This window comes from Aspergillus uvarum (genome assembly GCF_003184745.1).
Source record: "Aspergillus uvarum CBS 121591 unplaced genomic scaffold BO82scaffold_59, whole genome shotgun sequence".
Taxonomy (NCBI): Eukaryota; Fungi; Ascomycota; class Eurotiomycetes; order Eurotiales; family Aspergillaceae; genus Aspergillus; species Aspergillus uvarum.
The window spans coordinates 219,478-245,064 of NW_020291356.1; the positions used below are offsets into that span (position 1 = coordinate 219,478).

At 50.7% G+C, this 25,587-nt stretch overlaps 11 protein-coding genes across 11 annotated transcripts; 4 read left to right on the forward strand and 7 right to left on the reverse strand.

Moving 5' to 3' along the window:
* Positions 1 to 253: 253 nt before the first annotated feature.
* On the reverse strand, positions 254 to 1,532 carry BO82DRAFT_357615 (SDR family oxidoreductase). The gene is made up of 4 exons (XM_025636062.1): positions 1,418 to 1,532; positions 746 to 1,298; positions 550 to 649; positions 254 to 493 (listed from the first exon to the last, which is right to left on the reverse strand). Exons 1-4 carry the CDS (start codon positions 1,455 to 1,457, stop codon positions 422 to 424), a joined length of 765 nt encoding a protein of 254 aa, XP_025488382.1. The 5' UTR covers positions 1,458 to 1,532; the 3' UTR covers positions 254 to 421.
* A 230-nt stretch (positions 1,533 to 1,762) lies between these two features.
* On the reverse strand, positions 1,763 to 4,137 carry BO82DRAFT_386107 (stromal membrane-associated protein; the record flags this gene model as incomplete). The annotated part of the gene is made up of 5 exons (XM_025638232.1): positions 1,763 to 3,403; positions 3,464 to 3,566; positions 3,627 to 3,671; positions 3,735 to 3,903; positions 4,029 to 4,137. 5 exons carry the CDS (start codon positions 4,135 to 4,137, stop codon positions 2,096 to 2,098), a joined length of 1,734 nt encoding a protein of 577 aa, XP_025488383.1. The 3' UTR covers positions 1,763 to 2,095.
* A 455-nt stretch (positions 4,138 to 4,592) lies between these two features.
* BO82DRAFT_357618 (uncharacterized protein) lies at positions 4,593 to 5,664 on the reverse strand. Its single transcript, XM_025636063.1, has one exon. The coding sequence runs from the start codon at positions 5,560 to 5,562 to the stop codon at positions 4,816 to 4,818; it is 747 nt and encodes a 248-aa protein (XP_025488384.1). The 5' UTR covers positions 5,563 to 5,664; the 3' UTR covers positions 4,593 to 4,815.
* A 421-nt stretch (positions 5,665 to 6,085) lies between these two features.
* Positions 6,086 to 7,102, forward strand: BO82DRAFT_357619 (uncharacterized protein). The gene is made up of 3 exons (XM_025636064.1): positions 6,086 to 6,560; positions 6,619 to 6,676; positions 6,752 to 7,102. Exons 1-3 carry the CDS (start codon positions 6,517 to 6,519, stop codon positions 6,962 to 6,964), a joined length of 315 nt encoding a protein of 104 aa, XP_025488385.1. The 5' UTR covers positions 6,086 to 6,516; the 3' UTR covers positions 6,965 to 7,102.
* BO82DRAFT_318109 (peptide-methionine (R)-S-oxide reductase) lies at positions 6,924 to 8,039 on the reverse strand. Its single transcript, XM_025632636.1, has 2 exons — positions 7,670 to 8,039; positions 6,924 to 7,562 (listed from the first exon to the last, which is right to left on the reverse strand). Exons 1-2 carry the CDS (start codon positions 7,920 to 7,922, stop codon positions 7,204 to 7,206), a joined length of 612 nt encoding a protein of 203 aa, XP_025488386.1. The 5' UTR covers positions 7,923 to 8,039; the 3' UTR covers positions 6,924 to 7,203.
* Positions 8,040 to 8,420: 381 nt separating this feature from the next.
* On the reverse strand, positions 8,421 to 10,662 carry BO82DRAFT_343356 (Smr domain protein; the record flags this gene model as incomplete). Its single annotated transcript, XM_025633616.1, has 2 exons — positions 10,171 to 10,662; positions 8,421 to 10,064 (listed from the first exon to the last, which is right to left on the reverse strand). Exons 1-2 carry the CDS (start codon positions 10,198 to 10,200, stop codon positions 8,421 to 8,423), a joined length of 1,674 nt encoding a protein of 557 aa, XP_025488387.1. The 5' UTR covers positions 10,201 to 10,662.
* A 200-nt stretch (positions 10,663 to 10,862) lies between these two features.
* Positions 10,863 to 12,616, reverse strand: BO82DRAFT_357622 (putative alanine aminotransferase). Its single transcript, XM_025636065.1, has one exon. The coding sequence runs from the start codon at positions 12,273 to 12,275 to the stop codon at positions 10,935 to 10,937; it is 1,341 nt and encodes a 446-aa protein (XP_025488388.1). The 5' UTR covers positions 12,276 to 12,616; the 3' UTR covers positions 10,863 to 10,934.
* A 1,151-nt stretch (positions 12,617 to 13,767) lies between these two features.
* On the reverse strand, positions 13,768 to 15,672 carry BO82DRAFT_357624 (proteasome regulatory particle lid subunit RPN7). The gene is made up of 3 exons (XM_025636066.1): positions 15,110 to 15,672; positions 14,214 to 15,040; positions 13,768 to 14,160 (listed from the first exon to the last, which is right to left on the reverse strand). Exons 1-3 carry the CDS (start codon positions 15,554 to 15,556, stop codon positions 13,968 to 13,970), a joined length of 1,467 nt encoding a protein of 488 aa, XP_025488389.1. The 5' UTR covers positions 15,557 to 15,672; the 3' UTR covers positions 13,768 to 13,967.
* Positions 15,673 to 16,991: 1,319 nt separating this feature from the next.
* Positions 16,992 to 19,437, forward strand: BO82DRAFT_357625 (putative MFS phospholipid transporter (Git1)). Its single transcript, XM_025636067.1, has 6 exons — positions 16,992 to 17,430; positions 17,516 to 18,114; positions 18,217 to 18,235; positions 18,291 to 18,601; positions 18,656 to 18,926; positions 19,007 to 19,437. The coding sequence occupies exons 1-6, from the start codon at positions 17,233 to 17,235 to the stop codon at positions 19,106 to 19,108; spliced, it is 1,500 nt and encodes a 499-aa protein (XP_025488390.1). The 5' UTR covers positions 16,992 to 17,232; the 3' UTR covers positions 19,109 to 19,437.
* Positions 19,438 to 19,971: 534 nt separating this feature from the next.
* BO82DRAFT_161846 (PEX11 family protein) lies at positions 19,972 to 21,418 on the forward strand. The gene is made up of 4 exons (XM_025630259.1): positions 19,972 to 20,169; positions 20,356 to 20,833; positions 20,898 to 21,115; positions 21,198 to 21,418. The coding sequence occupies exons 1-3, from the start codon at positions 20,103 to 20,105 to the stop codon at positions 21,058 to 21,060; spliced, it is 708 nt and encodes a 235-aa protein (XP_025488391.1). The 5' UTR covers positions 19,972 to 20,102; the 3' UTR covers positions 21,061 to 21,115; positions 21,198 to 21,418.
* Positions 21,419 to 22,753: 1,335 nt separating this feature from the next.
* BO82DRAFT_343370 (putative plasma membrane antiporter) lies at positions 22,754 to 24,870 on the forward strand (the record flags this gene model as incomplete). The annotated part of the gene is made up of 7 exons (XM_025633617.1): positions 22,754 to 22,808; positions 22,864 to 22,932; positions 22,984 to 23,090; positions 23,141 to 23,314; positions 23,384 to 24,212; positions 24,269 to 24,370; positions 24,430 to 24,870. The coding sequence occupies 7 exons, from the start codon at positions 22,754 to 22,756 to the stop codon at positions 24,801 to 24,803; spliced, it is 1,710 nt and encodes a 569-aa protein (XP_025488392.1). The 3' UTR covers positions 24,804 to 24,870.
* Between the last annotated feature and the right edge of the window lie 717 nt (positions 24,871 to 25,587).

A 25,587-nucleotide genomic window follows, 5' to 3' on the forward strand; every position in this document is an offset into this window, starting at 1 on the left:
ATCTTCGGAAGGCGGAGGCGGAGCGGCCGAAAGGCACCATCCAATCAGATAAGAAGGATTTGTCGCGAGTCAATCAGCCCATAGTTCGGTACTTGTTGGCAGTTACTGGTCTTTAAGATTAGCAATTGTTGTCTTATTGAAGTTTTGGTTAATGTTACTTATAGAGTGGTTAGTGTTGACTCTAGTATCAAATTGATCGTAGCAAAGTTCTGTAGACAAGGGTACTGTACCTATCCAGTGCAAACTTTCTGGCCTCAGGCACAAAGTCTTAGACCCTGTATAGTCCCCTTTCGACGGAGTACGTACATGGTCTTAATCTATATTTGTGTATTTCTATTTCCATATAGACTATCCACAATCCACAATCCACAAGTCAACAACCAACTCAGAGGAACCCTCTTCCATACCTAACCAAGTGCTATTAGAAAGCCATCTGCTGGCCCTTGACATTAACAAAACGACCACCAACAGACTCTCTTGTTGCGCCATCAATCTGAATAGATAGCACGTTAGCATCACCACGACAAAAAGAGGCAATCGACCACAAACCAGCTTCACTATTCCGTCCGCACATGCATCGACCTCACTAAACGCAGAGTCCAGTCCAATACTCTTGGCAGCGGCATTGCCCATGGCGGTTTTGACGAATCTGCACACAACCAAGTCAACAAACCACCAAAGCAACACAATGCCCCAGCATCACTATCACCACCCCCTCACATCTGGCAGGGATATCCCAACTCACCCCGGATGAATCATAAAGCTCACGAAACTCGGATTCTCCACATGAATCTTCCTCGTGATCCAATTCGCCGCCGCCTTACTGGCGCCATACCCCCCACCGGGAAAGTATTCCTCATCCAGTCCCGCAATGCTGCCCATGAAACTGCTGATCGTCACAAACTTTCGTTGGTGCTGCTGCTCCGTCTGGGGACTCTTGCCCAGGGGCTTAAAAACCGCCTGGAAGAGACGAAGTATGCCGACGGTGTTGACGTCCAGGTGGCGCTGGACTTTGGACAGCGGGACGTCTTCCAACCGGTAATCGTCATCGTAGTAGCCCGCATTGGCAATTACGACGTCAAGGTGGTGGATGTTCTCCCCCTCCTGAAGGTATCGGATGGCTTCGTGGGCGTCAGTGTCCGATTGAGCGTCGATCTTGACTAGGAGGAGGCGGGATCCTTCGCCGGCGGGGAGGGCGAGGAGCGTTTGCGCTGCATCGGCGGAGGGATCGCGCACGGCGGCGATGACGGTGCAATTGGGGCGCAAGACGAGGGTTCTGGCAAGGCCGTGGCCGATTCCTGTCATATTTCGGTCGCACATGGTCAGTATACAGAATAGTGTGTGCGTCAAGGTGCAGTACCCCAGCAACAGCTCTAAGCGGGGGCAAGGGAGTCGTGGCTCTGGCTTGTAAACATACCTCGACTTGCTCCTGTAATCAGATAAATGGTCGATGTCATGGTGATAATGGGCCTTGGTGATATAATTCTTGAGTGACTTGTATGACTCAATGTAGTAACAGTAGAATAGAAAATGTGGGCTCAGAGCACGTCTTATGGAAGCACAGGAATATGGCTTATATACTTCAAATCCTCAGCCGACTAGCGTTCTTGGGGTTAGGCTGTTTTTAGATAAGCCACGGATTCACACCCGCTAGAACTACACCAGGCCCCATAACGGTACGCCTGAATAAACCGTCTCAAGACTGTAAGCCCTCATTGCGAGTTCGTCGAATCTCTTTGGTAGGAAAGGCTTAGTCGCAAATGGTCCTGAAAGGAGACGCTCAAATTTGGACTACATGCAAGAAAACCATTGCTGAACTCATTGAAGCACTAGTTCTTTTGTTTTGTACAGTACATGCCATGACGCCAACCGTGAATCCCTAAGAACATTCTTTTCCTGGAGGGTCATTCATACTGAATCATGACTGATTAAAGGTCCCAAAAGAGAGGGGCACAGAAGAAAGCAAGCAGATCTTGGGAGAAGTGAAACTCGGATAAATGTGGGATCACATCTGAAGTTGATGTTCATGTCTAATCTTGATTTGGAGAAACTAGGTATGTGCAAGGTAGACGAATGCAAGGTCAAAGGAAGAAGCCTACTCCCAAACGTTGGAGAACAGATCATCAGACCCGCCAAACCCGCCAGCCGGTTTGGAGGAGTTGGACGTATTAGATGTGTTATTAGAGGTAACGGTACTCGAAGAAATCGGTGCCGCACTGGTCCAGCCACCGAAGTCCTCGTCAGCAGCGACGGTTGGGGTTGGCTTAGAAACCGCGGCCGGCGACGTCGGCGCTCCCCAGCCAGCACCAACATCATGGGCGGTCAGGGTGTCCGGAATCTTCATCATTGAAGATGCGGCAGATGGTGCGGGAGCAGGAGCAGGCGTACTCCAGGCATTGCCTCCCCACGGGTCAATGCTGGACGGCGGAAGCGCGCTAGCAACGGCGGCCGTTGGGGGCGAAAAGGCCGGTTTCGGTGCTGGCGCAGGCGCAGGGGCGGGAGTAAGGTTGAAAGCAGATTTCAATTCGTTTTGTGGGTTGGGAGCAGACACTGGAGGCAGGGGTGAAGCGGCCTTTGGTGAAGGGGAAGAGAAGCCGAGCAAGTCGTTTGAGAATGAGGACGACGGTGGATTGGGCTTAGACGGAGCAGCGGAAGCGAAGCCAGTGAATCCCGAATCAAAGCCAGTGGAAGAGAAAGACGCATTCCGGGACTGGGGCTTCGCTGGTGGCAAAGTAGGAGAAGTAAGGCTGTCGAATAAACTGCCGCCTCCTCCAGTACCGATGGAGAGGGTAGGTGAAGAGACCTTCGGAGCCGCTGGGGTAGACTTCATGCTGGCGAAGTTTGCAAGATTGGCGAATGGCGAAGGCTTCTCAGCCGGCTTGGCAGGCGGGGGAGAAGTGGTGGAGGGGATGCTCAGCCCGCTGAAAGCATCGGTCAAACCACCGAAGTTGGAGGATGATGCCGACTGGGGCGGCGGTGAAGCCAGATCTCCAAAAGAAGACGTGCGCCCATGCTGCATCGGGGCAGGCGTTGGCTTCGAATAAAGAGACAGGATGGATTGCTTCAGATCAGGGCGAGACATTCCGGTCGAGCCAGTAGGTGTGGATGCAGTGCTGGCCGGACGGCTGGTCGGCGCAGGCTGTGTACTGCCGAAAAAGTCGAGTCCCAGCAACGAATCTCCAGGACGGGCAGCAGGCTTAGCAGGGGGCGCAGACTGGGGCTGCCTAGGAGCCGCCCTAGTTGCAGGCTCCGTTGTACTGGGACGCGCGGGTGGAGAGATATCGTCACCGAAGAGGTCGACGGAAGCTTGAGGACGATGATGGACGGCAGGTTGACTGGCCGTCGCCACCCGCTGGGATGCGGAGCGCTCAAGTTTAGCCTTTTCCTGGACGACTGCGAGGGGCTGGTGGATACCGAAATCAGTTATCGATCTAATACGTGGGGTACTCTCCTAGTCCCTTACCACGTCGTCATCACCATCACTTAGGGTCGAGGGATCAGGCATTGGACCGTCCATGACCCATCTCTTCGACTCATACTTGGTTCTGATGAAGTTCTCGATTTTCCTGTTGTCGTGGTTATGGTCAGAGACTAAAATCTGCGAGCGATGGAGGGGTTCCGCTTACGCTTCCGAGGGGACGTGGCCGGGCGCCAACTTGGCTTCCCAGTATCTGTCAGTGACAATTAGCTATCTGTAAAGTCAATGCGATCCCAGAGAGAGCGGGAACACGAACTTGTTTGCCCTAGCATTGCCCCATTTCACAACACTCTGGAGTTGTTCATCCGTCCATGAATCCAGATCTACGGACTTGACCCGACTGATATGCGTGCCCATGCCCCGGTGAATTCCCGAGCAACGAATACAGATGAAAATACCCAGATTCCATGATGCCCACCGCGGGTCTGCAGTTAATATCTGTTAGCTTTGCCGAGCATTACCGAATCTCCTCGCATTAACTGCACAGTGCAGAGTGAAGAAAGAAGAAAAGGGCCGGTGACCCCAAAAGTTCCGGAAGGTGGTCACATACGCTTGTTGCGCTTGCAATCAGCACATGTCTTGTTTTGTTCGAGTTTCAGCAGGCTCTTGATAACCTGTTGGTTTTGAGCAGCCTGAGACGGCGTGGCGCGTCGAGACATCACAGCGGAGGTCGCGATATCAATCAAGAAGCCGGGGTAAAGTAACAGCACTCGATAAAGGAGTTGAAAGGGAAGTTGAATCGGGGACGTCAATCGGCACCAAGTGGCGGGATGCGGCGGGCGTCGGCCTCAGGCATGAAGGCGGTAAGACCCAACTTGTTCCTCTGCACGTGCCAGATTAGCTTGGGATATTTCCGATGTCACATGACACATGGATCTATAGGTACAGTGACTCTGCAATTATCCTACATGCTTCAACCGAACTTATAGCCTTTGCTGTACTTTGATACTGAGAGCAAAAAGAATTATCACATTCTCAAAAGCACATGATAGCATGCTTCTGGACCTCCAACGGCTGTTCCCCTAATTGGGAAGCGCATTGAGGTACAGTACAGTACATCATCCATTCCGATGAATATCTACGACAGTATAGCAGAATATTAATGAGAAACTTGAGACGAGCTAGAAAGGAATAAAAGCAGTATAAAAAAGCTATTTATTATGTTGACTTTGCACATTACATCAGAGTCCCTTCTGACAGGGGCTACTTTTGCAGTCAATAAAGTTTCAAGTTCCATGAGCCCCCATGCCAGAGCCCTAACTACCCCTCTAGACTGAAGGTTTTTAACCAGCGGGACAGTACAACACTGCCTCGCACAGACTCCGAGCAGTAAGCGATCACTCCAGACTACCATCGCCCACGCATCGCGCCAACGGATATGTCTCACCCAAGCAAGTCGTCACCACCCCCTTAACCCAGGACAGCGTCCCTCCCTCAAGGTTGAAGCTCGCGTCATTGAAGGAGTCCGCCTGGTAATACTCGAATTGCCCGCCCCCCGGCTGGCCCGTGAAGACGTAGCCTCTCTTCCGATGGGTCAAGGGGTTGCTCACAATTGCGCCCCACTTGTTAGCTGGGATGGTCATAGTGACGGTGCCAGTCACCGTGCTGGTTGTCGTCTCCTGGTAGCTGATGCTAGTGGACGCAGACAGGAAGTCCTTAACGAGAGTGAAGTCGGCGGACATGCCTGTGGTGATGCTATTGGCGATCGACTGGCCAGCCTGGATGGCCACAGTGGCGGCGGCCTGGTTGGCATGCACGATGGTCGACATGGCCACATCCCATCCGAGGAAGTCGAGGTCAGGGAGCGGGATGATGAGCTCCGTGTTGGAACCGCGCTTGGTATGGTTGGATGGGGATGTGTTGGATTTGAGCAGCCGTGGCAAGGTGCTATCGGTTGCCTCCGGAGAAAGGAAGGTGAAGCCTTGCAAGTGCGAGGCCAACTCAGCCTTCTTGACGGTGGTTGTGGTGCCATTGCTCAGGAATATGACCGCCTCGTCGGGGCCACAGACAGCTGGCTGGGAGGGAATGGCCGTCGCAAGGCATAGCGTTGCAGAGAAAAGTGGAAAGAGAGGAAGAACCTTCATGATGGATTGGAGCTATATGCGAAGGGAAAAGACCATGAAAGGGACAGGCAGTGCAATCTTGATTAAGGTACGTCTTTGAGCATTGGAGACTGGGAAGTACTTATATGCACACATTGTGCACACAGGTAGTATCTATCACGTTTATCAATTCTCATAGAAACCATATACACTGGGCCATACAGAATATTGTCCTTACCGACCATGAGAGTAACAGAGTTCCATTGGAGTGCCGCTTGGAACGATCAGCATGCGGTCAATCCTCCGAAATAGGCCCGAAGAAATCAGGGATCGACAGACGTCGGATGCGAGAGATAGATTGAGTGTACCATCAGACACTGCATGATGCTCGACTACACGAACCGCTCCCGGGCCCACTCGCGGAACCTTAATAGATGAGTTTGTTTCTCCGCCATTTCAACGGTCCCAGAAGTATCGGATGCAATTGTTCGTCCGATGTTGCAGCCAAGTGATCGTCGGTCTGGACTAAGGCTGAGACAGGAGACCCATGTTTATACATAGTTCTCAGCCCCAGATTAAGCGGCAGGAAGGTGAGACTTGATCTATCAGCGAGGGAGAACGAGTCTGAAGCTCCCCGTTAGTTGTCACAAGGACATTTTTCAAGGATATTGTGATCATCATCGTCGTCAGGGAGAAGGACCTTGGCAAATAATTTCGACATCGAGAAATATGCTCTAACGAGTGGTTGCAACTCAATCTGCGGAAGAACATCGGAACATTCGACCATGGCAAAGGATCGCTGGATGCGAACTGTGGTGATCTTCAGTTATTGCTAGGATGGCGGCAGAGGACAGAATAGCCATATATTCAAGGACGTCCTATTCTCCTATGCGGCAGTTGCAGAGCACTACACAGAAATCACCTAGTATCTATCGGCCCCTCTGCCTATCCTACCCCAAGCTATCTTCTTGCCAATCTGCACCTCCCCACGGAAAAATGAAGCAATTTATGACTCTGATCGTAGCTATCATGGCCACAAGGTAAGACCAGCCAATTCCCCTAAGCCTTCCCAAGATTACATCACTGATTGTCGACAAGAGCCGCGGCCGACCTCCACTACACGGGGCTTTGCTACGACTCTCCCGGCCAGGACGTGGTAAGTCGAGCAGCATCACCATCTCCTCCAACTAAAGGCTTCTGGACCTTCTGACCCGGGATGAACAACCCATAGAAAGTATTCAATAAAGCCGCCACAGAGAAGGCCTGCACATATTACAAGAATCGTAATACCGGCAGCAAGCAATGGGACCAGTGCCCGGACTGCACTCTCGAAAACGACCAAAGCCTGCTCTACTACTGCAAATCCGAGGGTCAGCACATCGGGGGTGATGAATTGTCCTATTACTGTGGTCTCGCCGGAGCAGCTGGTAGTCTAGCCTGGTAAAGGGTGGACCATTCGGATTTATTTGTTTGTACAGCACACAAGCCTGATTAAGTTGTACACATTTGCGATATATTGCCAGAACAGCATCATACAACTGCAGTAGTGTCAGAACATCCAAGAAAAAATATAGATCCTTGCCGAAGACATTTTTCAAACCCGCTACCCACAGGAAGAGCCAAGAGCTCCCACCAAAACTCCCCCAAACCCCCCTTCAACACCTTCACACGCCGCGGGAATACTCATTTCCCTTCGTTATCCTCCGCAAACCTCAAACTCACACTATTCACACAATGCCTCTCATCCGTGGGCGTCGGATACCCTTCCCCCTTGAACACATGGCCCAGATGCCCGCCGCAGTTACTACACACGATCTCCGTGCGCTGCATCCCAAACGAACTGTCGGTATGTCTCGTCACGGCCCCCGGCAAGGAATCAAAGTACGCGGGCCATCCGCACCCGGACTTGAACTTGTGGGTCGCCTTATACAGCGGCGCATCGCACCCCGCGCAGTGGTAGATCCCTTGCGCCGCGAAGTGCTGGTCGTATTCGCCCGTGCCGGGCCGTTCGGTGCCCTTCTCGCGGAGGATGCGGAATTGTTCTAAATGCAAAGAGGAAGTGGTTAGTGTTGTTTGGGGGGAGGGGGGGCAAGAGAAAAGTTTGGGTGAAGACACTGAGGGGGGAACAGGCAGGTAGTCGGATATTTACCTGGACTGAGCACGGCGCGCCATGCGTCGTCACTGCGCTGATCGGGGTAAGACATGCTGGCGCGGTTTTCGGATTTGCTGCTGGTTGTGAAAAAGGAGCTGAGGAAGGGGATTGCGGGGGCGGCTTGCAGGGTTCGGGAGCCAGAGGTAGGGAAGGGAAATAATCGGAAAGAGGAAGAAGAAGATGAAGGTGGATGGGAGCGGAGGGGTAGATTGAAGGTGCGGAGAAATGTGGCCAGGCGCTGGAATCGCATCAGGAAATGGTGGAATGATGCAATGGAGAAAGCGGGTCGATGGATGGCTTGTTCTTTTCTTTCTTCGTCGTTTTAACTCTTGACAAGAACAAGAACAAGAACAAATTTTCGGGGAAGGTTGAAAGAATAAGAAGAAGAAGTGAGTTCTAATCCATCTTATCGATCTTCTAAGCCGATGCTCGCCGCCGTCTCCAATTTGCCGCAGCTTTTACGTCATCCGCATTGTGGAGTAAATGAGAAACATGACATGCGACATGTTCATACGAGACGATCATAATACTCTTATATAATCGCATTTTTATTATATATGCAGTAGTCAGAACGTCGTATGTCCCATCTCAAGATTATATGACCCTCTAACCCAGATTCTAAGTCGAAACACCTGAAATTTCTCCCATAACGCCTTTCGTGCGGTAGATAGATCCAAGCGCCAATAGATGGAACGACCCCAGGGTATCTTCGCAAGAACCAAAACATTGCAGCCCAGACAAGAATCTATCAACGTTGTCTCATGACCCCAATGACCGTAAGAGAGCCCTCACCTACTTCCACCCTCCATCCGTCTCGAACCAGCATCTTGCCAACGGCCGGACCTAGGCGGGATGTTCCATCGTGGCTGTGACGGCCCTTTCCGGTGACGATATGGAAGCCCCCCTGAGTTCTCTCATAACTCGACCCTCCCATGAGCTTAGTATCACCCAACGATTCCCACCAAGCGGAAACTCGTTCGCGGCTGATACGAACGGCATCCTGCACAGACACCCCGTGGAGGTCAAGCCTGTTCGACGTAGACTGTTGGTCGACGAGAGCGTCCGCTGCAGCCGCAGCATTGCGCTTCGCCAATTCCAGGTGATCTCGGCCAACGGAGGAGTAGTACGCAGCAGCCCCTCCCATCAATCGATCAGACTTTCCACGCCTGTATGCCGTGGACGCCTTGGAAAATGCCTCCGCCCCCGCCGAAAAATGGACGTGTGCTGCACTCTTCACATTTTCCAAATTATGGGCGAAGCGCGGCCCGGAATCTCGTGGTTCAGCCACTTCATCCTCGTCATCCAGGTGGGGAAGGGTCGATGTGATCTTGATCAATTCAGACAAGGGGGCCCGTGATGTTTCAGGAACAGTCAGCATGACCTCAGCTAGCTCTTTGGCGGCAGAGGGCATTTGCCGTGTAATGATGAGTAGTCCCGCAGATGTGTCAGTTGTAATCGTAGGGAACTGCTGTGTTATTTCAGACACCTGGGCAGCCAGCAGTTCATCTTTCTCGACGGTATCTTTGCCACCAGGAGCATGTATCTTCGCAAGTGCCTGGATCGTGGTTGGTAGCGAAGCCCCGTTGGCATGGTATGCTGACCGTATCCTTTCTTTAGGGAGAACCGCCGATGTAAGCGAGTAGATGAAGTCGACATCCTTTTCCGCAGTTGCCCAAATATTGGAATTGGTGGAATTTGTCGACAGAGCTTCGCCGCAATTAGAGGCCCGAGTGTATTGGTCCCGTGCAAGGGCCTTCCCCTTCGGTTTGCGCCTGCGACCTTTTTTTCTGACTGCTTCGGCACCCTGAAACCCATCCACGCCCTTTGGAACTGCGACTGTGATGCCATCCTCATCAGGGATCTGCTCATCAAAGAAGACATAGTTCAGGAGCTCATCCATGGCGCGATCGACATCACCACCGGCCTTCTGTAGTGTGTGCTTTATGGTAAAGCGATCTGTAGACCGGAACATGTCCGACAGGTAGGCGATCTTGTCCTCATCGGTCGCGCCGTGAAGCGAGAGCGTTCCATCTGAGCGGACAATATACGAGACATGATTCTTTCGCCCAGTAGCGCTAGCATCGTCGAGATTGAAACCAGACACGCCAGAAGTCAAGCTGGTAAGATCGGTCTCGCGCGAGGGCATCGTATCGGTGTGCGATGGCGAGCGCTCGCACGCCCCATCCATGTCAAAGCCGTTGCTATCCGGACTCAATCCGCTGGTCCCAGAGGGATCAAAGGGCAGATCCTCCTGCTCCCAAGCGGACAATCTAAGTGCGTCTAGTGTCCCACGAAGTTGTTCCACTTGTGCTTCATCCGTTAGATCGAAATCCAATGCAATCGCCGTAAGTAGAGCTGGGTCTAACGGAGGACAGTATGTCTTTTCAAGCTCCTGAGCAAGCAATCAGTCATTAGCTATTTATTGTCGATCACCACAAACGCAGACAAACGCAGACGCGGGGTTAACGAGTGGATATGCATCTCCGCGATAAATTTACCTGTAGAGGGCTATTGCTTTGGTCTGCCATGCTTGCAGATGTTGAGACACAGACAGGTTCTTGTTATTTCCTTTCAATGCATTGGTCTAAGTGCACAAACCCGATCTGCTGGTAATCAGTTTGCGAATAGAAGCGACAGTGTGTTGAGGGGCACCGAAAGAAGGATGACTAAATCAAATGTTTGACATCATCTGGTCCTTCCGCCTTCGTTGCTATCCTGTGTTATCGTGGATCACGTGCTTATCAACCGAGGCTATCAAAAGACAACCAAAAAGGGAAATGCATAGATCACCGTCCGTCTATCCGACTACCATAAAAAAGCGCACGGCTAAGTAAAATGAACTGTTGCGAAGGCAAGCAGCACACACCGGCCTATCAGAGCTAGTCGGACATACTAGGAAAATTATAGAAGTGTGAATAGTAACTAAGAAGTTCGTAAAAGCAACAATAGGACGGCAGAAGTATTGTCAAACAGTATGTGCAATCTAAAAGCCTCCGAGTGGAGAAATATGGTATAGTCTAATTATCGTTATAGCGTGTGTTTATCAGCTCATTTATACTTGGCCATGAACTCGGAGTGGAACTTCACAATCCGCTGAGCCCAGTCCGTTCCAGGAGCCAAGAATGTCGTGCGGAAGTGCAGAGTGTTCTCCTTCTGTCCAAATCCGGAACCTGGAACCACGCAGATACCGGTGGCATCAAGGAGCTGCAGGCAGTAGAACTCATCTGCAGCCCGCTTTTCTTCAGCAGCAGCCTCGATGGCCTTAGGCGGGAGGTTGATAGTGGGAAAGAGGTACATAGCACCCTATAGATAAGTTAGAGGGGTTTCGTAATCTGTGGGTAGAGGGGCTGGCGCTTACCTGGGGTTCTTGACACTCGACGCCCTCCATCTTCTGGAAGGCTTCGTAGAGGGCCATAGCACGGCTTCTCAGTCCATCCTTGATACCATTGTATTCCTTCTGGTACAGCTCGTAGCTAGGCTCTCCCTCCGTGGGAGGATTCACCATCAACTCGACCAGGCACTGACCGATGACGGGCGGGCATAGCATAATGCTGACATACTTGTAGATCTGGGCTGCGACCTCAGGGTCGAAACCAACGAGCTCAAAGTATCCACCGCGATGACCGCACTCGCCAACCATGCCCTTGGAGACACTGTGCAAGGAGACCAGCTCCACGTTGTCGTACTTGCCGGGCACCTCCTGCTGCAGCTGACGGAGTCTCTTCTTGAAGGAAATGAACCCGCCAGTGAAAACATTGGTCTGGTATACCTCATCGGCAATGACCACTAGTCTCTCCTCAGCTGCAACGTCGAGCACGCTCTTAATGTCTTCGGCACTGAGAGAAGCGCCGGTAGGGTTCCCGGGGTTGATAACAACGATGGCACGAACGTCAGTGCCAGCGGCCTTGGCCTTTGACAAGTTCTCTTTAATCGCATTCACATCGGTACCCCAAGCCTTCTGCTCATCGAGGAGGTAAGGAACACACTGCGCATCCAGCAGAGACAGAGTCGCCGTGTACAGGGGGTATTGTGGGATTGGAACAAGGACTCCGGCGGAGGGGCCATCACAGATGATGTTGAGGATCGTGCTCACACCCGATGAAGCACCAGCGGTCAAGTAGAGGTCCTGGGGGTTAGCAGGAAATCCATCACGCTGCTCGATGAACTTGGCCACACTGTCCCGAATGACCGGTGCACCCTGGCTGTGACTGTAGGCACCAACACTCTGAACGTCCGCAAGCAGAACCTTAGCCCGGTCAATAACATCCTGTGGGTATCCAAAGTTGGTTCGAAGAAGTTCCGGGTTTTCCAGCAACACGGGGTTCTCAAGAAGACTCAGGACTTGACGGAAGAAGGTGATGGGCTTCTGGTCCAGCTGTTGCGGGTTACCGATGTTGGCGAAGATGACGCTCTCGAACGGCAATGACTTATCCCCCTGAGCCAACCTCACGCGGTATGCCTCTGCCTTGGTGGCAATCTCACCGCGAACGGCATATTTGGCAGCCTTAACGTGGGGGTTGATGTTGTCCAAGGTCAAACGACGGGAGGAGACGGCGGTCAGAGTGCGTCTGGTGGTATGGGCCAATGTCGTTTGAGTCTGCATGGTTGAGTCTGTAATGTAGGGTAGGAGGTGATTAGCAATGATGGGTTGAGAGTTGGGCAAGGTCGTAACAAAGTGGTTTATCCGCCAGGGATGATATTGTCATCCATTTGTATCCGGGGGGGGAGAGACAACCCCAGTACATGCACAACCGAGTCATAAATGTCACGGGATGCGCGAGACGTGGGCGACTGACAAGACCCGAACGATCGATCGGGGAGGGATGGGAGGGCGTGTGAGGGGTTAGGTACGGTATATCGCGCAGGGCAGTTAGTGGTCACCGCCGAACATGTCCAATAGTAGGGACCGCGGGCATAACCACTGAAGGCCCGAACGGAATGCCAATACAACAACCAATGACGGGCACATAGAAGACAAACTGGAGCAATCGACTCACCCGGGGAGACTCTGGGGATTCCCGCGGCTAGGCTTACCCGCGAGGAGAAAAGGCGCGAGGCCTGTTGATGGCACGACTGCCATGCAGCACTACTCGGCCGGGAAACTGAGCATCGCAGCGGAGTCGCCCGCAGGTGCGAGGCAAGTTTAAATTGCCAGCTCATGATCAGATCTCAATTTGCTCAACACAACACCGAAATCAGCCAATGGGACTGTGTAGGCACCTCTCCACCGACCGTTTGGGTGAACTCGTAAGGGGCCGAAGAGAAGAGTCAGGGCCTAGTCTAGGACTAGGTAGAAAAAGATGTAATAGCCTGCAGTGTGGTGACTGACGGTTGACTGAGAATCACAACAATAACTCGGGATTTAAGACCCCAAGCAAGAAAAAAAACGCGGGAAATCCCCCGGGGCGGTGAGAGTCTCGGAATCCATGATTAATGAGTCAGCTGCCTTATCTTAAGTTAGCTCTCTTGATCTCCACTCTCTGATAGGAATAATCAGATAGGAAATCCAAACACTGCGATGTGGTGATGGATGGTTGAAAGAACCAACCTACCGGTGGTCTTTGAAGGAAGAGGAGAAGTGCAAGAGGACAAATGCAGTACCCCAGGTACTAGACGTTAGTGTCACGCTTGTGACATCAGGGACACCCTGACTCCTTCTTGTTCCACCAGCCAACAGCGAATCCCTGGTCAAGAATTAATTGGCAACTCATCATCCCACACTTGCACCGGAGCTTCCCGACCGTCGGCAAATTTCCCGAGACAAGAAGAGGATAGGGCAGAAGGAGAAGCGACTTTCTTTCAGTCAATTGAACTGAAAGTATGCTCTCCTGTCGAGTGTTTATTTCTTCCTTCGAGAAGCAATCTCGTCAATGTGTCTCCGATCCACACCGAAGCCATTAGGACTGGTCCATTCTGGTCCTGTTCGAGCTGAAGGGCATGAATAGATAGCCAATTCTCCCAGTCTGCCGACGCAGTCATGGTGGATACTAGTACCACAATCCATCTTTCACAACCTACCATGTGGACCTTTCGAAGCCACATGGACTATTGATTGACTGTACAATCACGAGCAAAATTGTCAACAATGTCTCCGGCTCGATAACAGTTTGCCGATCAATGTTCGAGGTCATGTTCTCTCGTGTCATTAGAATTATGATACACCAGCCTCGCTTGCTTTGGCTCTAACATGGTTGGATGGTCAAGTTGGTAAAGGAGATGATATAGATAAATCACTGAAACCTCTCATCTACATAATCATGAACCACATGGCGATTGACAGAGCCATATCTACGACTTAGCTGCGTTCACTACCCCTCAACCGCACAGCCTGGCCGTATTTCTGCAGCTTCGTGATTAGGGCATCACCGTGCTTAACCACATCCGCGTACTGCTTGTTCTTGTCATCCGGTCTGTTCGTTTCAATGATACCATTGACCCGGTCAATGGTGCATGCAATGCGGTTGCTCGCGATGAATTTGGCAAGGTCCCTGCAATCGCTGGTTAGCGCTGCTTACCCGAGCACAATCTGTGGGATACTCACCGATCCAAGAAGTCTACCGTCACACCAAAGTCGCTCGCCATGCTGTTCAGCCCAACCACGCGATAGCTTTGAAGAAGCTGTTGGTATGCACGCAGTCTCATCTCCCTCACAAACCAGGCGCGGTGTTCGTACAAGTAACGATCCTGGGTAAGGAAGTTGTCTTCCACAGCCGCCAGAGATACGAAGAAGGACCGATAGTTGCCGGTGTAAAGACTGTCAACCAACTGAGCAAGAGGTGTGAAGTCGACAGGGGTTTCAGCCTCCGCTTGGACACCAGAGCCGCCACCCAAGGCAGTCAGGTTGACTGCGGTCGTGGCGGTACCGGGAGTGACCCGCGAAACTGTAGCATCCTTCATCTCTTCATCCTGAGCGCCGGGTCCGGCTGATGTCTCGCCGGTCAGGGCAGCCAACCGATCTTCACCAGATCCGAGGATAGCCTTGATCTCGGGTGCGTCCACAACCTTAGCCTTAAAGTCAACTCGTTTCAATGAATGTGAGCCAGCCAGGACTGAGTAAATGACCAAAGCAGAGTAACTGCAGAGTTCATAGCTGGTGAAAGTGGACAGACTGTCAAGTAAAAGAGGCGCAGCCTCGTTGTAGGAACGGATGGTGAGTAGGTGTAGACCCTTGTATGCCTTCAACCGATTCCGTCGATCCCAGTCACCACCGCTCTCAATGAGCGTGTTAGCTCTTTCGATGTTCTTCTTAACAGACAAGGCATCTCCGAAGAAGAGGCCGATCCGGATCATAGCGAGCATCAAATCAATCTTGGTACCGAGGAATGTCGTTTTCTCAAGGAGGGTTTCATGAGACTCGAAAGCTTTGTCCTACATGCTTTTGCATCAGCATCACAACATAAAGATGGTATTAGTGGCCCTGGAGATCGAGAAACAGACCTTATCTCCCACCCGTGCCCAGAACTCGGCACGTTTTCCCCGTGCGGCGAGCACCTCGGTCTCTCCGGCTGCTTCTTCTGCCTCGTCCTCCTCTTTCTGGAAGCCCTCCAGCTCTTTTCGGTTATCTTCGACCAACGACTGGTACAGGGATTCGTCCCATGGGAAGTCGATTTTCTGAGATGACTTCCGGGAGGCAAGCAGGTTCGACGTAATCGCGGACTTGGCTGGGTGCTGCGTAACTCCCTCGCCAGAGTGATTCAGGATACCTTCGACGGGATGAGCAAGATGGCGGTAGAATGGAGCCATCTTTCTCTCTGTGATGGCATCTTGAATTTTCTTCAGTGACGTCTGTCGCACCGTTTGGGGGCATGCTGGGTTGGAGATGTTGAAGACATGTTGGGCGAGGACGAGATCGGGGTACTTTATGTACTGCGGATCAGACCCCATGCTGGCGGTGAAAATATGAGCAAGGAATCGGAGATGATGTAGGGTAATATAAGGCTGGTGAGAGAGCTTAGATAGAAGAGGCTGAATGTTCGTTGTCCAAGGTACTTGTTGACAAGATGATGGACGAAGGCGGATACATCACCGATGGAGCGTAGCTGACCCGAGCTCAGCTGGAGAAAACATTCTTCCGGTGCCGACACCGCTCTCCACCCTCCCTCATTTCGGAGAAATCGAATGTCTGAGTGGATTACCTAACTACCATGTACAGTACTCGTACAGTACTTCGATTGATTCCAATAGATATGCCCTCATTTGATGCTTGGTCTGTTCATATTGGTGATCATTGACTGCTGAAGTCTTATGGGGATCAGAAAGCTATATCTGACTGACAATTTGCCTCGAATCACTTTTTCTCTCCCTTGCGAAGCAGATAAGAAAATAAAGCTCAACTCATCGTACAATAACAAGTTATATTTGTGAAGACTATGAAAGCCACCACAACATCAGCTAGTGGTCCGTAGCACTTAATCTGAATGGTCCATGTTTATTCGTGGCTCTTGCTTATTCTGGATTGCTATTTGTTTACCACTGCATCTCTATGACTCCCGAGACCCTAATTCCTGGTCATGGCAAGTAGTGTTCAGCATTGGGATCTGCGGCACACAATATATATAGATGATCCAGGGGCTTGGTGAAGATTGAATATTGTACACCCCTAATTTTCTTGATCCTTGATGCCACTCATTGAGTTCCAGTCTACATCTGGACAGATGCCTTATCTATTCAGACGACTCGGTAGTCTTAATACCAGCTCTTAAGGCACAGTATCAATACTGATGCTCTGCTGATCTACCAGTGCAGTTCATATAGGCTTATCAGTGCTTGTAGCTTATTACAGCCACCAACTTGTGGTTGGTCTTCTTGCCAATATACTTGCATAATCGCTGGCTTTCGCAGCTGAACTAACGCTAGTTGTGCCCGGGGCAGGTGAGCCGGTGAGGGAGGCCCTATAAGTACAATCACATGGGAATCAGGCTATAGAATCTAGCTAGTACTCAATGATGGACCACCGGAATCCTCGAAAATAACATGCGATTCGATAGGATTCGACAAGACACAGGTGGAGCGAGCGACTTTGACTTTCCATTTTGGATCAGTTGGGCGGCTGAAGACGGGGAAGTTGAAGGGAAGCTTGAAGTGAAACCCCACTCTTCCACCGCTTAACCCGCGGTAATCATGCGCTAAGGCCCGCTAAGGAGGAGGGGCCATTCGGAGTACATCCTGGCGATTTCGCTAAAGGTTTGAGTGACTTGGATGGATGGTGGCACTGGAATAGCATGGATCTGGTAGGAATCCGGATCTTGGTCTTGATGTACCCTCAGCACGAGCGTCTTTTGATTCTCCGCCTGTAAAAGGTTTTTTTTTTCTCTCTCCCCCTTGGTCTTTTTCTTCACACTTTCTTGTCTTCGCATCTCCTTGTTATCTTTTTTTTACACAGCTCGAAACTGTATCTATACTATAGTTGGAACCGGCCTTTCAAACTTGCACGTGCTCAATTACCCTTCTTGCATCGACCTGTCCTTCAACGGACAATTGCACAACGCCTAAAACTGCCCCTTGCTTAATTCAAACATCCTTTCTGTACGGGGCCGTTTTCCTGCAACAACACCAACAAAATGTCGGACGACAAAGAGAAAGGAACTGTAGAGTCGAAGACGAGTATCGAGGCAGATGTCCAGGCACCAGTCGATGCAGTTTCAGGCCATCGTGAGGTACCCTTGGATGCAGATCCGGAAGGCAAGAGTCGTTGGGAGCGCAGTTGGCCCACCATTGCCTGTGGTGCTGGGCTTTTTTCTGATGGATATCTGAATGGTGTATGTGGACTTATGACCCTGATGCATAAACCTTTGCATTTCACCGACTTGATGCTGTAATTGGCTTTGCTGACCACGTCTTCAGATAATCGGACCCGTTAATACCATACTCAAGAGACTTTATCCGACTGAATATGCCAACTCGCCCGCAAGCCAGAACGTTTCATCAATTACTTTTGCGGGAACAGTGGTTGGCATGCTGATATTTGGATATACAAGTGATCATTGGTCACGGAAATGGTCGTTGATGATCTCCACTATCATTCTGTTCATCTTCGCAGCTTTATGTGCTGGTGCATACGGCTATAACAATAGTCATTATGGCCTATTCGCCGCATTGACAGCCTACCGTTTCTTCTTAGGGATAGGAATCGGTGGGGAATATCCAGCAGGAAGTGTGGCCTGCGCTGAGAACACCGGTGAATTGAAGGAAGGTCATCGAAATCGATGGTTTGTCATGTTTACCAATTTTCAGATTGACTTTGCATATGTCATTTCTGCGTTGGTTTCCATGATATTGGTTTTGATTTTCACCGAAGATCACCTACGTGCAGTGTGGCGTGTTGGGTTGGGATTGGGTGTAATCCCCCCTCTTAGTCTGATGTACTTGCGATTGAAGCTTGAAGAGCCCGAAGAGTTCGACCGAGAGCGCATGCACACTTTCCCTCTATGGCTAATCGTGAAGTGAGTACCATTTTCATCATTTTCATCACGTTGTTCCATCTCCCCTCTCCAGCAGTTTTCCATCAATTACCGCAAACCACATGTTGACTAATTCCTGGGCAGGTTTTACTGGAAGCGCTTGGTTAGTGCCCTCTTTCTTCTTCTGAGGTAAAAGGTGGATGGCTAACCTCAGCAAGGCTGTGCTCTCCCTCATTTGGTTCCTGTATGACTTCTCTTCCTATTCCTTCAGCATTTACTCCTCAGACTGGCTAGCCATTATCCTCGGGGATAGTGCTCCCCTTTGGAAGAGCTTCGGTTGGACTACCTTGACCTACACGTTCTACATTCCAGGATCCTTTCTTGGTAGTCTATCCAGTGACTGGATTGGGCCCCGCAACACTTTGGCTATTGGCGTACTTTTCCAGGGCATAGTCGGGTTCATCATGTCCGGCTGCTATGAGTATCTTTCGACCCCAAAGAATGTGGCGGCGTTCGTCGTGGTATTCGGGTAAGGCAGTTAGACGGCTAGAAGTTCTGCACACCCACTGACATGGCCCCCTAGAATATTTTCCAGCCTTGGAGAATTCGGTCCCGGTGATAACATCGGCCTTTGCTGTGCAAAAAGCAGCGCAACCGCGGTCCGAGGTCAATTTTATGCCATCGCTGCTGCTTTCGGAAAGATCGGTGCTTTTGTGGGCACCTATGTGATTCCAATCATACAGAAAAACGCCCCGAACCCAGTCCGCAGTGGACAGGATCCGTTCTTTGTCTCGAGCTCCCTGTGCATCTTCAGCGCGGCTTTGGCCTACTTCCTTCTGCCACAGATTGGCCAGGTATGTGATTACTGTTGGGTCAATGCCATTTGATAATAGTGGGTTGAATTCTTGTGCTAACCTCTCTTTGCTTCCACTAGGACACAATCACCGAAGAGGATGCTAAGTTCCGTGCTTATCTTGAGTCCCATGGATATGACACGAGCCTGATGGGGACCCAGGAGAGGCCCGAGGAGCAGTAAGCTATATTTTTGACCCTGCACTGACCTTTCAACGCGTATGGTGGGCGCACTATCACCCAGCAAAAACCTTGCCCACTGAGCGCCATCCATTCATATGCCTGCACAATCTTTGCAGCCCATTTGACGCCCGTTGCGACATTTAATCTCGATGAGCCCGAGCGACAATGCAGCGAGCCGATCCACACCCCAAAATATTGGAGAGCGAACCCCAAGCGACAGATTGAGCGAACGATGCCCAGAAGCGCGAAATGGTAGATGTTATTTGCTGCGGTCACCGCAACGACATTGCTCAGACCGATAATTTATGTATTTATGGATAGAAACCTAATGACCATCATGTCTTCCATGTAGTACATAATTGACTGCTGACTGACTTTGGATAAACAATGGCAACCGGATGAGCTTTAATACTTCGCTAGGCCGTTTAAGCGAGGTCCAGCCCATAGCTGGGTGGTATAATTTTTGCTGTTATAACGAAAGTCTCCCCCAAAAGCTGTAGAGATTGCAGTCATGCCGTTATGGCTTCAGGGGGGAAAATGATGTGAACTGAAAAGCCGACGAAGAGTCTCGTGACCCGAGCACACATGACGGTAGTTTGGTTGTCAAATATTGGTCTACTACCGTTCGTTATCAGAAGCACCGAGCAACCGAGGTTTGTTGAGTAGGCGGGCAGAGCACAAGACGAACCCTTTTCTCCCGCCCGTCGATCCCCGGTCATTTACCGACCCCAGCATCCATCATCCATTCATCCCACCCTCCCCCATCGCTTCTTCCCCAGAACTTATTCTAGTCCTCTCCCCCCTTTCTCCGTCTACTCGTTGCTTCTCCGTGTGACGTGTAACATTGATCCTCATACCCTCCGTCTCTCATCCATCAGCTGGCCTGTCCTCTCTCACATACCGCTTATCTCTCCACGAGGACGGAATCCATCTCCCGCTATCGGCCGACATCCCCCTCTTAATCTCAACAACGCACAGAGATCCCCATCTTGAAAATGGTTGCTGACGCCCTGGTCTATCACCCTGCTGTGGCGCATTATTTGCGCTTTGTCGCGACAACTGGTATGTGAGATGCATCCATTGTACAGTGCTCAGACATGTTCCATCGTGTGAAGCTCGGAATTGGAGAGCCGCAAGTTTCCGACCTCGCTTTCACATCGTCTGTTGACTTGAGATTCTTGCTACCCTGGTCTCGCGCGTGTTCGTTCTTCTTTACCTGGTTCTAACGACTTCAATTCTGAATCGCAGTTGGTCGCGATAAGATCCTCCGCACCCTGCAATACTTCTCTCGTTTCTATGCCTGGTATTTGTATCGCACCAACCGCCCGCAGTCCGCTATCGATCCCTACAATGCAATCAAGAAGCAGTTCGGAACCACGCGTAAGATTCTCAGAATCGGAAAGTTTGTTGAACACTTGAAGGCTGCCGCGCTCGCCTCCGACAACAAGAACCCCATCGACCCAGTACTCCGTTACCTTGCGGTTGGTCGGCAGCTTGGTTATGCTGGGTACTTGTCTCTTGATACCATCACGGTTGTGGATGCGATTGGTGTCCGCAAACTTGCTTCCGTGAAACGCCTGCAGGACTCGGCCTATCGCTCGTGGATGGCAGGACTGGCGTGCAGCGCTGTTGCTAGTTTGTATACCCTCTTCCGGCTGAGGGAGAAGGCGAAGACCCTTGATCTTAAGGAAGGCGAGGGTGTCGTGGAGGCGAAGAAGCTTGAAAAGTATGTGATCCGTAACGAGACTGTCTGGTCGGGTTTTCAACCGAACGCTAACATCTCTGTCTAGGGAACGCTCCACGGCTCGTATTCAGCTGATCTCCGACCTGTGCGACTTGACTGTTCCTGTGTCTGCTCTTGGCCTTGCTGCACTTGATGATGGCCTCGTCGGTATTGCAGGAACTGTCAGCAGTTTGATTGGTGTCTGGTCGCAATGGCGAAAGACTGCTTAGACAACGGATGCTAAGTTTTTTCCATGCAAACGCTTCAAGTAAGCGTGGATTTGAGGTTAGCCGCTCAATCACCGGATCGACTTCCTTCGTCCAAGTTTACTTGTCACTGAAAATGCGTGCTGAGTAAAGGTGTGAAGCCATGGGAGATTGATGATTCATCGTCGAACATAGGAAAGCCTGGGTTTTATGCACTGGATGGATTTCCAGTTGAGATTCTGCCCTGCAATGCAGGTTTCTGTTATTACGATGTGTAGCCTAAGATTTATTCCCCTTTCTTGCGGTCAAATGAAGCTTTGAACCATGAAGCCACAAGAATCCTCCGATTTTGCAATTTTAACAAAATCGTGTACATGTTGTTATTTTCTGTCTACTGTGTATATATCATAAATACCTTGACTTGCTCCTGGCTCACTGAATATGGTGGAAATACTGCTGCGGTCCAGTTTTGCAGTCCGCAAGGTGCTCGCGGGGTTGCGGCTACTCGCAGCCGGTGACTCCTGACTTGGGTCTGACTTGGGTCTCGAAACCATCTTCTTTATCATCAACAATGTCAACCCGACACTGGCTGAAGTCACACGAGACACCCGGCAGGCGTTACTTCGGCTGGATTTTGGATGCTAGATGTGCAATCTGTCAGAAACTTGAGTGGCTTTTATCGGAATCTGCGCCAGGACACCTATGGGGTGTCTTATCCAGACATTCTACGTCTTTTGATACTAACGCAGATGAGAGTCAGTCAAGCCTCGTCAAAAAGCGATACTCAACGTGCAAATGAACTATTGAACAAGAAGAGTGATATATTGGACGCCAAAACGATATCTCCAAAGTATTTCCCGCTATCGCAAGGCCTCGGTGTCATCATCAAATTGTGCTAAGTTGATTATTTGTCAATAAGTAAGACATGGACCTGAGACGCAGACTGTCATTCTCGGTGCAGGCACACTTACGCAATGTGGTTTAGATTCTCCCTTGACTCCTTGTTTCGCCCTGTGATCCTTACTAGAACTGAGATGTGACACCGCCGATTCGGGCCACTTCTATGCACTCGAATTGCAAACCAAACAGTCAGATTCACAGAGGGTTACGCCACCGGCCGGCTTGGCATATACCTGTCCGATCGAGAAGATCTGACTATCTGCCATCATCCCTCTCCTGATTGTGCTAAATCGATAGCCCGTCATGAACAAGCAGTCCTTGGGATATCCCCATAACAACCCGAGAGTCTAATTTATGCCGGCATGTACGCTCACAGCTTGTTGCTAACGACTGGCATGACGAACTACGCACCTTATTAAGAAATACGCCGATTATGGCGAGCAAGCGCGACCAAGCTTTGCCGCAGCATTGCTTCCTGCAAGGGAGGCGTATGGCGACCCACAGCATTCGCGCCAATCTGAGTGTAAAAGATAACACGCAGTGCCCCTCGATTCTTTTACAGGGATATCAGAGGGCAGCAGGTCTAAGTGTGGTGCTGTGTAAGCTGTTTGCCCTAGCATCTTCCGCGTCGCTCATCAGATTCAAGTTGAATTGTGATGCCTCCTTATACAAATACCTCTTGATGCACATGCTATTTTCAGTTGCTTGAATATTGAGACCCGCTTACGCCAAGATTTCTGTAAGAAGCTCATTCTTTTCGTCAGACACTCTCTGTTGCTGGTCGAACTATAAAGGTGCTTCTCAAGGCACGGGCGCCATGCTGCATCCGATTCTTGACCTCAGCAATTTCAATATTGTCGTCTCTGTCATAGGTGAGAAGAGCCGAAACCAAGTAATCTACAAGCGCAACCACTTATTGTGACAAAGCGTTATATATTCTCATTTTCGGATATGTTTCGCTCAGAATCAAGCAGAGGTGGTATCTTGGGGAAGCCTGTATGAACCCAAAGTTCGCACTGATATATTCCGATACTGATCTTCAACTAGTGCCAGCCTTTTTGATTGGTATCTCGCTAGGGCCGATCGGCGCTAGGTTCCTGAACATATCTCAGTGGGGAGGGGGTGGTGATGATTACCGCAGTGACATCGCGTTTGTAAATGCCACTCAGATCAGCTACTAATAGATCGATACTGATAGTAGCAGAACCTGACACGCTTAGTGATAGGCATACAGTTGGTCAAAGCTGGATATCAATTGCCCAAGAAATACATAAGACAGCGTCTCTCCGAATTGGCCATATGTCTTCTTCCGCTTATGACTATAGCATGGTTTGCAACATCTGCATGTATCTTGCTTGCGATTCCCAGTATATCTTTTGTATGTTCACTGAAGCTTCAACAACTCAGGATTTGACATATCAAACTGTGCTGACCGTCTCGCGTGTAGTTGTCAGCTCTTATCATAAGCGCTTGCGTGACTTGCACGGATCCTGTTCTATCTCAAGCCATCGCAAAAGGTCCCTTTGCAGATAACTATGTTCGTCGGCCACTTCGGGAGTTCATTTCGGCTGAGGCAGGGGCAAATGATGGCTTCGGTTTTCCATTCCTGCTGCTTGCGCTCTCGTTGTTGCGTTACGCAGAAGCGCCTGAAAACACCGCTAGCCTGGAGGACTTCGATCTGGAGCGAGGCATCCCCGATTCACTCGGTGCGACTAGCGCAGGGCGCTTTGGCGGAGGAGTCGGCCCTGCGTTGAAACATTGGGCCGTGGAGGGAGTCTTGTACATGATTTTCCTGGGTGCCTCCTACGGTGCCTTCGTCGGCTTCACTTGCCAGAAGCTACTCAAGGGCGCATCTAAGCGAAGATGGATCGACAATGAAAGCTTTACCCTGGTCCCTGTGGCAATCGGTATGCTCATTGTTGGGACATGCGGCTGCTTTGGGTCCGATGAAACACTTGCCTGCTTCATAGCTGGGAGTGTGCTCAACTGGGACGGCCTTTACCAGGATGAGATGCAGGCCCGGCATGATTCATTCAATTCGACGATCGAGACTTTGCTGAACACTGCAGCTTTCATGTATCTTGGTGCGGTCATGCCATGGGACCAGTTCCATCGACCCCATGACACTGGCATCTCCATCTGGCGTTTATTTGGACTAGGTTTTTTGATCCTTATCTTTCGTCGTATTCCGGCCATAGTCACAGGATACAAGTTCATGCCCAAGGTCTGCAGTGATTGGAAAGAGGCGTTGTTTTTGGGCTATTTTGGACCGATCGGTAAGCAGCGCTCGCCCCATGATAACGTTCTTTGTCAGGCTCAAGTTACTTGGCAGGTATCGGTGCTATCGCATATGTGGAGTATGCTCGCCGCCTCTTTCCTTCCCCAGGCGAGAGTGACACTGAGATTAACAATTTGACGGCCGCTATGACACCTGGTAAGACTACAAATCATTATTCACTAAGAATGGTTCACATCTGACCTCACTCTGCGCAGTTGTCTACTGGTTGGTGCTATTCTCCATCGTTGTCCATGGCCTGTCGGTACCTGCGCTTGATGCGCTCTACAAGTTTTTCGGAGTGTGCAAGATCCGCGACCATCCGGTCGCGATTGCTCTGCTCTCGGACAACGAAGCCCTCCCAAATAATTGCTCAATTGATCCTCAGCGGCACTCGATGATTGTCAACAACCGCTTCTCGCGGCCGTCTGACAGCGATACTGAAGGGCAAAGCGGCCAAGTACGGAAAGAATCAGGAACGATGACGCGACTAAGTGAGGATAGCCCGCTCAATGGAAGCAATGAGCATTTGGATATCCCCTTATTCAGCCACCGAGCAGGAGGCTCAGTCACCGTTCGGGCCATTGTCTGATAAAATGCTTTATCCTACTTGATTGGACGGGGAAACAGATGGAGCGAGAGACGCGTATTCGTTCATTCATTCATGCATTCATCGTGCCATGCCAGCTCAACCCATACCGGTCCATATTATATCCCGACCATCAACCATTTGCCTCTGGCTCTGATGCTGACATTCTATCTGCGTGATCTCGAGGCGAATCCAAACGATCCCGCGATCCAGGAGGACGACTTCAGACGGGGCAGGTCTAGTGGCAGGCATAAGAGATGGAACAAGAAACTATACAAGCTAAATTCCATACCTTTCCGCAAGAGCCGCAGGTCTTCTTTTCACCAGCGATGGTAGCACCGCAAGAGGGGCAAGAGTTGTGGCCCATTTTTGCAAGATTCGTTCTGTTTTGGAGTCGGTGAGGGGCTGTGGTTGGATGTGTGAGTTGACCTGGTGGGTTTGGTTACACACAGGACGGAGACTTTGGGGCAGCGTACCTTAGGGATGAAGGGAGATCAATACTCGCGAAGATGTGAAATGCAAAGGGAAGCGACAGAGATGGTGAAAAGTGAGGATAACAAATAACAGGCTCAGCCTTGAGCTGTCATTTGTTTACCCCGCCGCGTGATCCAGGCTGATGTACCCGCTTTCCCGCCGTCGTGATTGGCTGTGGTGCTGATAAGATCGGACTCACTGTGATCCTCACCAACCTAACATCATGGATAACATCACAACCCTCCCCAGCGAGCTTCTCCATGTCATATGCGATTAGCTAATTCTATCAGACTGAGCAGCGCCCAGTGTGTCT

What these genes read in the sequence shown, in the direction of transcription:
- BO82DRAFT_357625 (XM_025636067.1), top strand. Translation starts at nt 17,233, where the DNA reads ATGTCGGACGACAAAGAGAAAGGAACTGTAGAGTCGAAGACGAGTATC. An exon ending in CTGATGGATATCTGAATGGT is followed by an intron (nt 17,431 to 17,515) that starts GTATGTGGACTT and finishes CCACGTCTTCAG; the next exon opens with ATAATCGGACCCGTTAATAC. An exon ending in TTCTGCCACAGATTGGCCAG is followed by an intron (nt 18,927 to 19,006) that starts GTATGTGATTAC and finishes TGCTTCCACTAG; the next exon opens with GACACAATCACCGAAGAGGA.
- BO82DRAFT_357622 (XM_025636065.1), bottom strand. Translation starts at nt 12,275, where the DNA reads ATGCAGACTCAAACGACATTGGCCCATACCACCAGACGCACTCTGACC.
- BO82DRAFT_161846 (XM_025630259.1), top strand. Translation starts at nt 20,103, where the DNA reads ATGGTTGCTGACGCCCTGGTCTATCACCCTGCTGTGGCGCATTATTTG. An exon ending in GCGCTTTGTCGCGACAACTG is followed by an intron (nt 20,170 to 20,355) that starts GTATGTGAGATG and finishes TCTGAATCGCAG; the next exon opens with TTGGTCGCGATAAGATCCTC. An exon ending in GAGGCGAAGAAGCTTGAAAA is followed by an intron (nt 20,834 to 20,897) that starts GTATGTGATCCG and finishes ATCTCTGTCTAG; the next exon opens with GGAACGCTCCACGGCTCGTA.
- BO82DRAFT_318109 (XM_025632636.1), bottom strand. Translation starts at nt 7,922, where the DNA reads ATGCGATTCCAGCGCCTGGCCACATTTCTCCGCACCTTCAATCTACCC. An exon ending in GCGCGCCGTGCTCAGTCCAG is followed by an intron (nt 7,563 to 7,669) that starts GTAAATATCCGA and finishes CTTTGCATTTAG; the next exon opens with AACAATTCCGCATCCTCCGC.
- BO82DRAFT_357615 (XM_025636062.1), bottom strand. Translation starts at nt 1,457, where the DNA reads ATGACATCGACCATTTATCTGATTACAGGAGCAAGTCGAG. An exon ending in AGCTTTATGATTCATCCGGG is followed by an intron (nt 650 to 745) that starts GTGAGTTGGGAT and finishes GGTTGTGTGCAG; the next exon opens with ATTCGTCAAAACCGCCATGG. An exon ending in CGGACGGAATAGTGAAGCTG is followed by an intron (nt 494 to 549) that starts GTTTGTGGTCGA and finishes CTATCTATTCAG; the next exon opens with ATTGATGGCGCAACAAGAGA.
- BO82DRAFT_357619 (XM_025636064.1), top strand. Translation starts at nt 6,517, where the DNA reads ATGAAGCAATTTATGACTCTGATCGTAGCTATCATGGCCACAAG. An exon ending in GTAGCTATCATGGCCACAAG is followed by an intron (nt 6,561 to 6,618) that starts GTAAGACCAGCC and finishes ATTGTCGACAAG; the next exon opens with AGCCGCGGCCGACCTCCACT. An exon ending in ACTCTCCCGGCCAGGACGTG is followed by an intron (nt 6,677 to 6,751) that starts GTAAGTCGAGCA and finishes AACAACCCATAG; the next exon opens with AAAGTATTCAATAAAGCCGC.
- BO82DRAFT_357618 (XM_025636063.1), bottom strand. Translation starts at nt 5,562, where the DNA reads ATGAAGGTTCTTCCTCTCTTTCCACTTTTCTCTGCAACGCTATGCCTT.
- BO82DRAFT_357624 (XM_025636066.1), bottom strand. Translation starts at nt 15,556, where the DNA reads ATGGGGTCTGATCCGCAGTACATAAAGTACCCCGATCTCGTCCTCGCC. An exon ending in GGGCACGGGTGGGAGATAAG is followed by an intron (nt 15,041 to 15,109) that starts GTCTGTTTCTCG and finishes AAAAGCATGTAG; the next exon opens with GACAAAGCTTTCGAGTCTCA. An exon ending in ACGGTAGACTTCTTGGATCG is followed by an intron (nt 14,161 to 14,213) that starts GTGAGTATCCCA and finishes CAGCGATTGCAG; the next exon opens with GGACCTTGCCAAATTCATCG.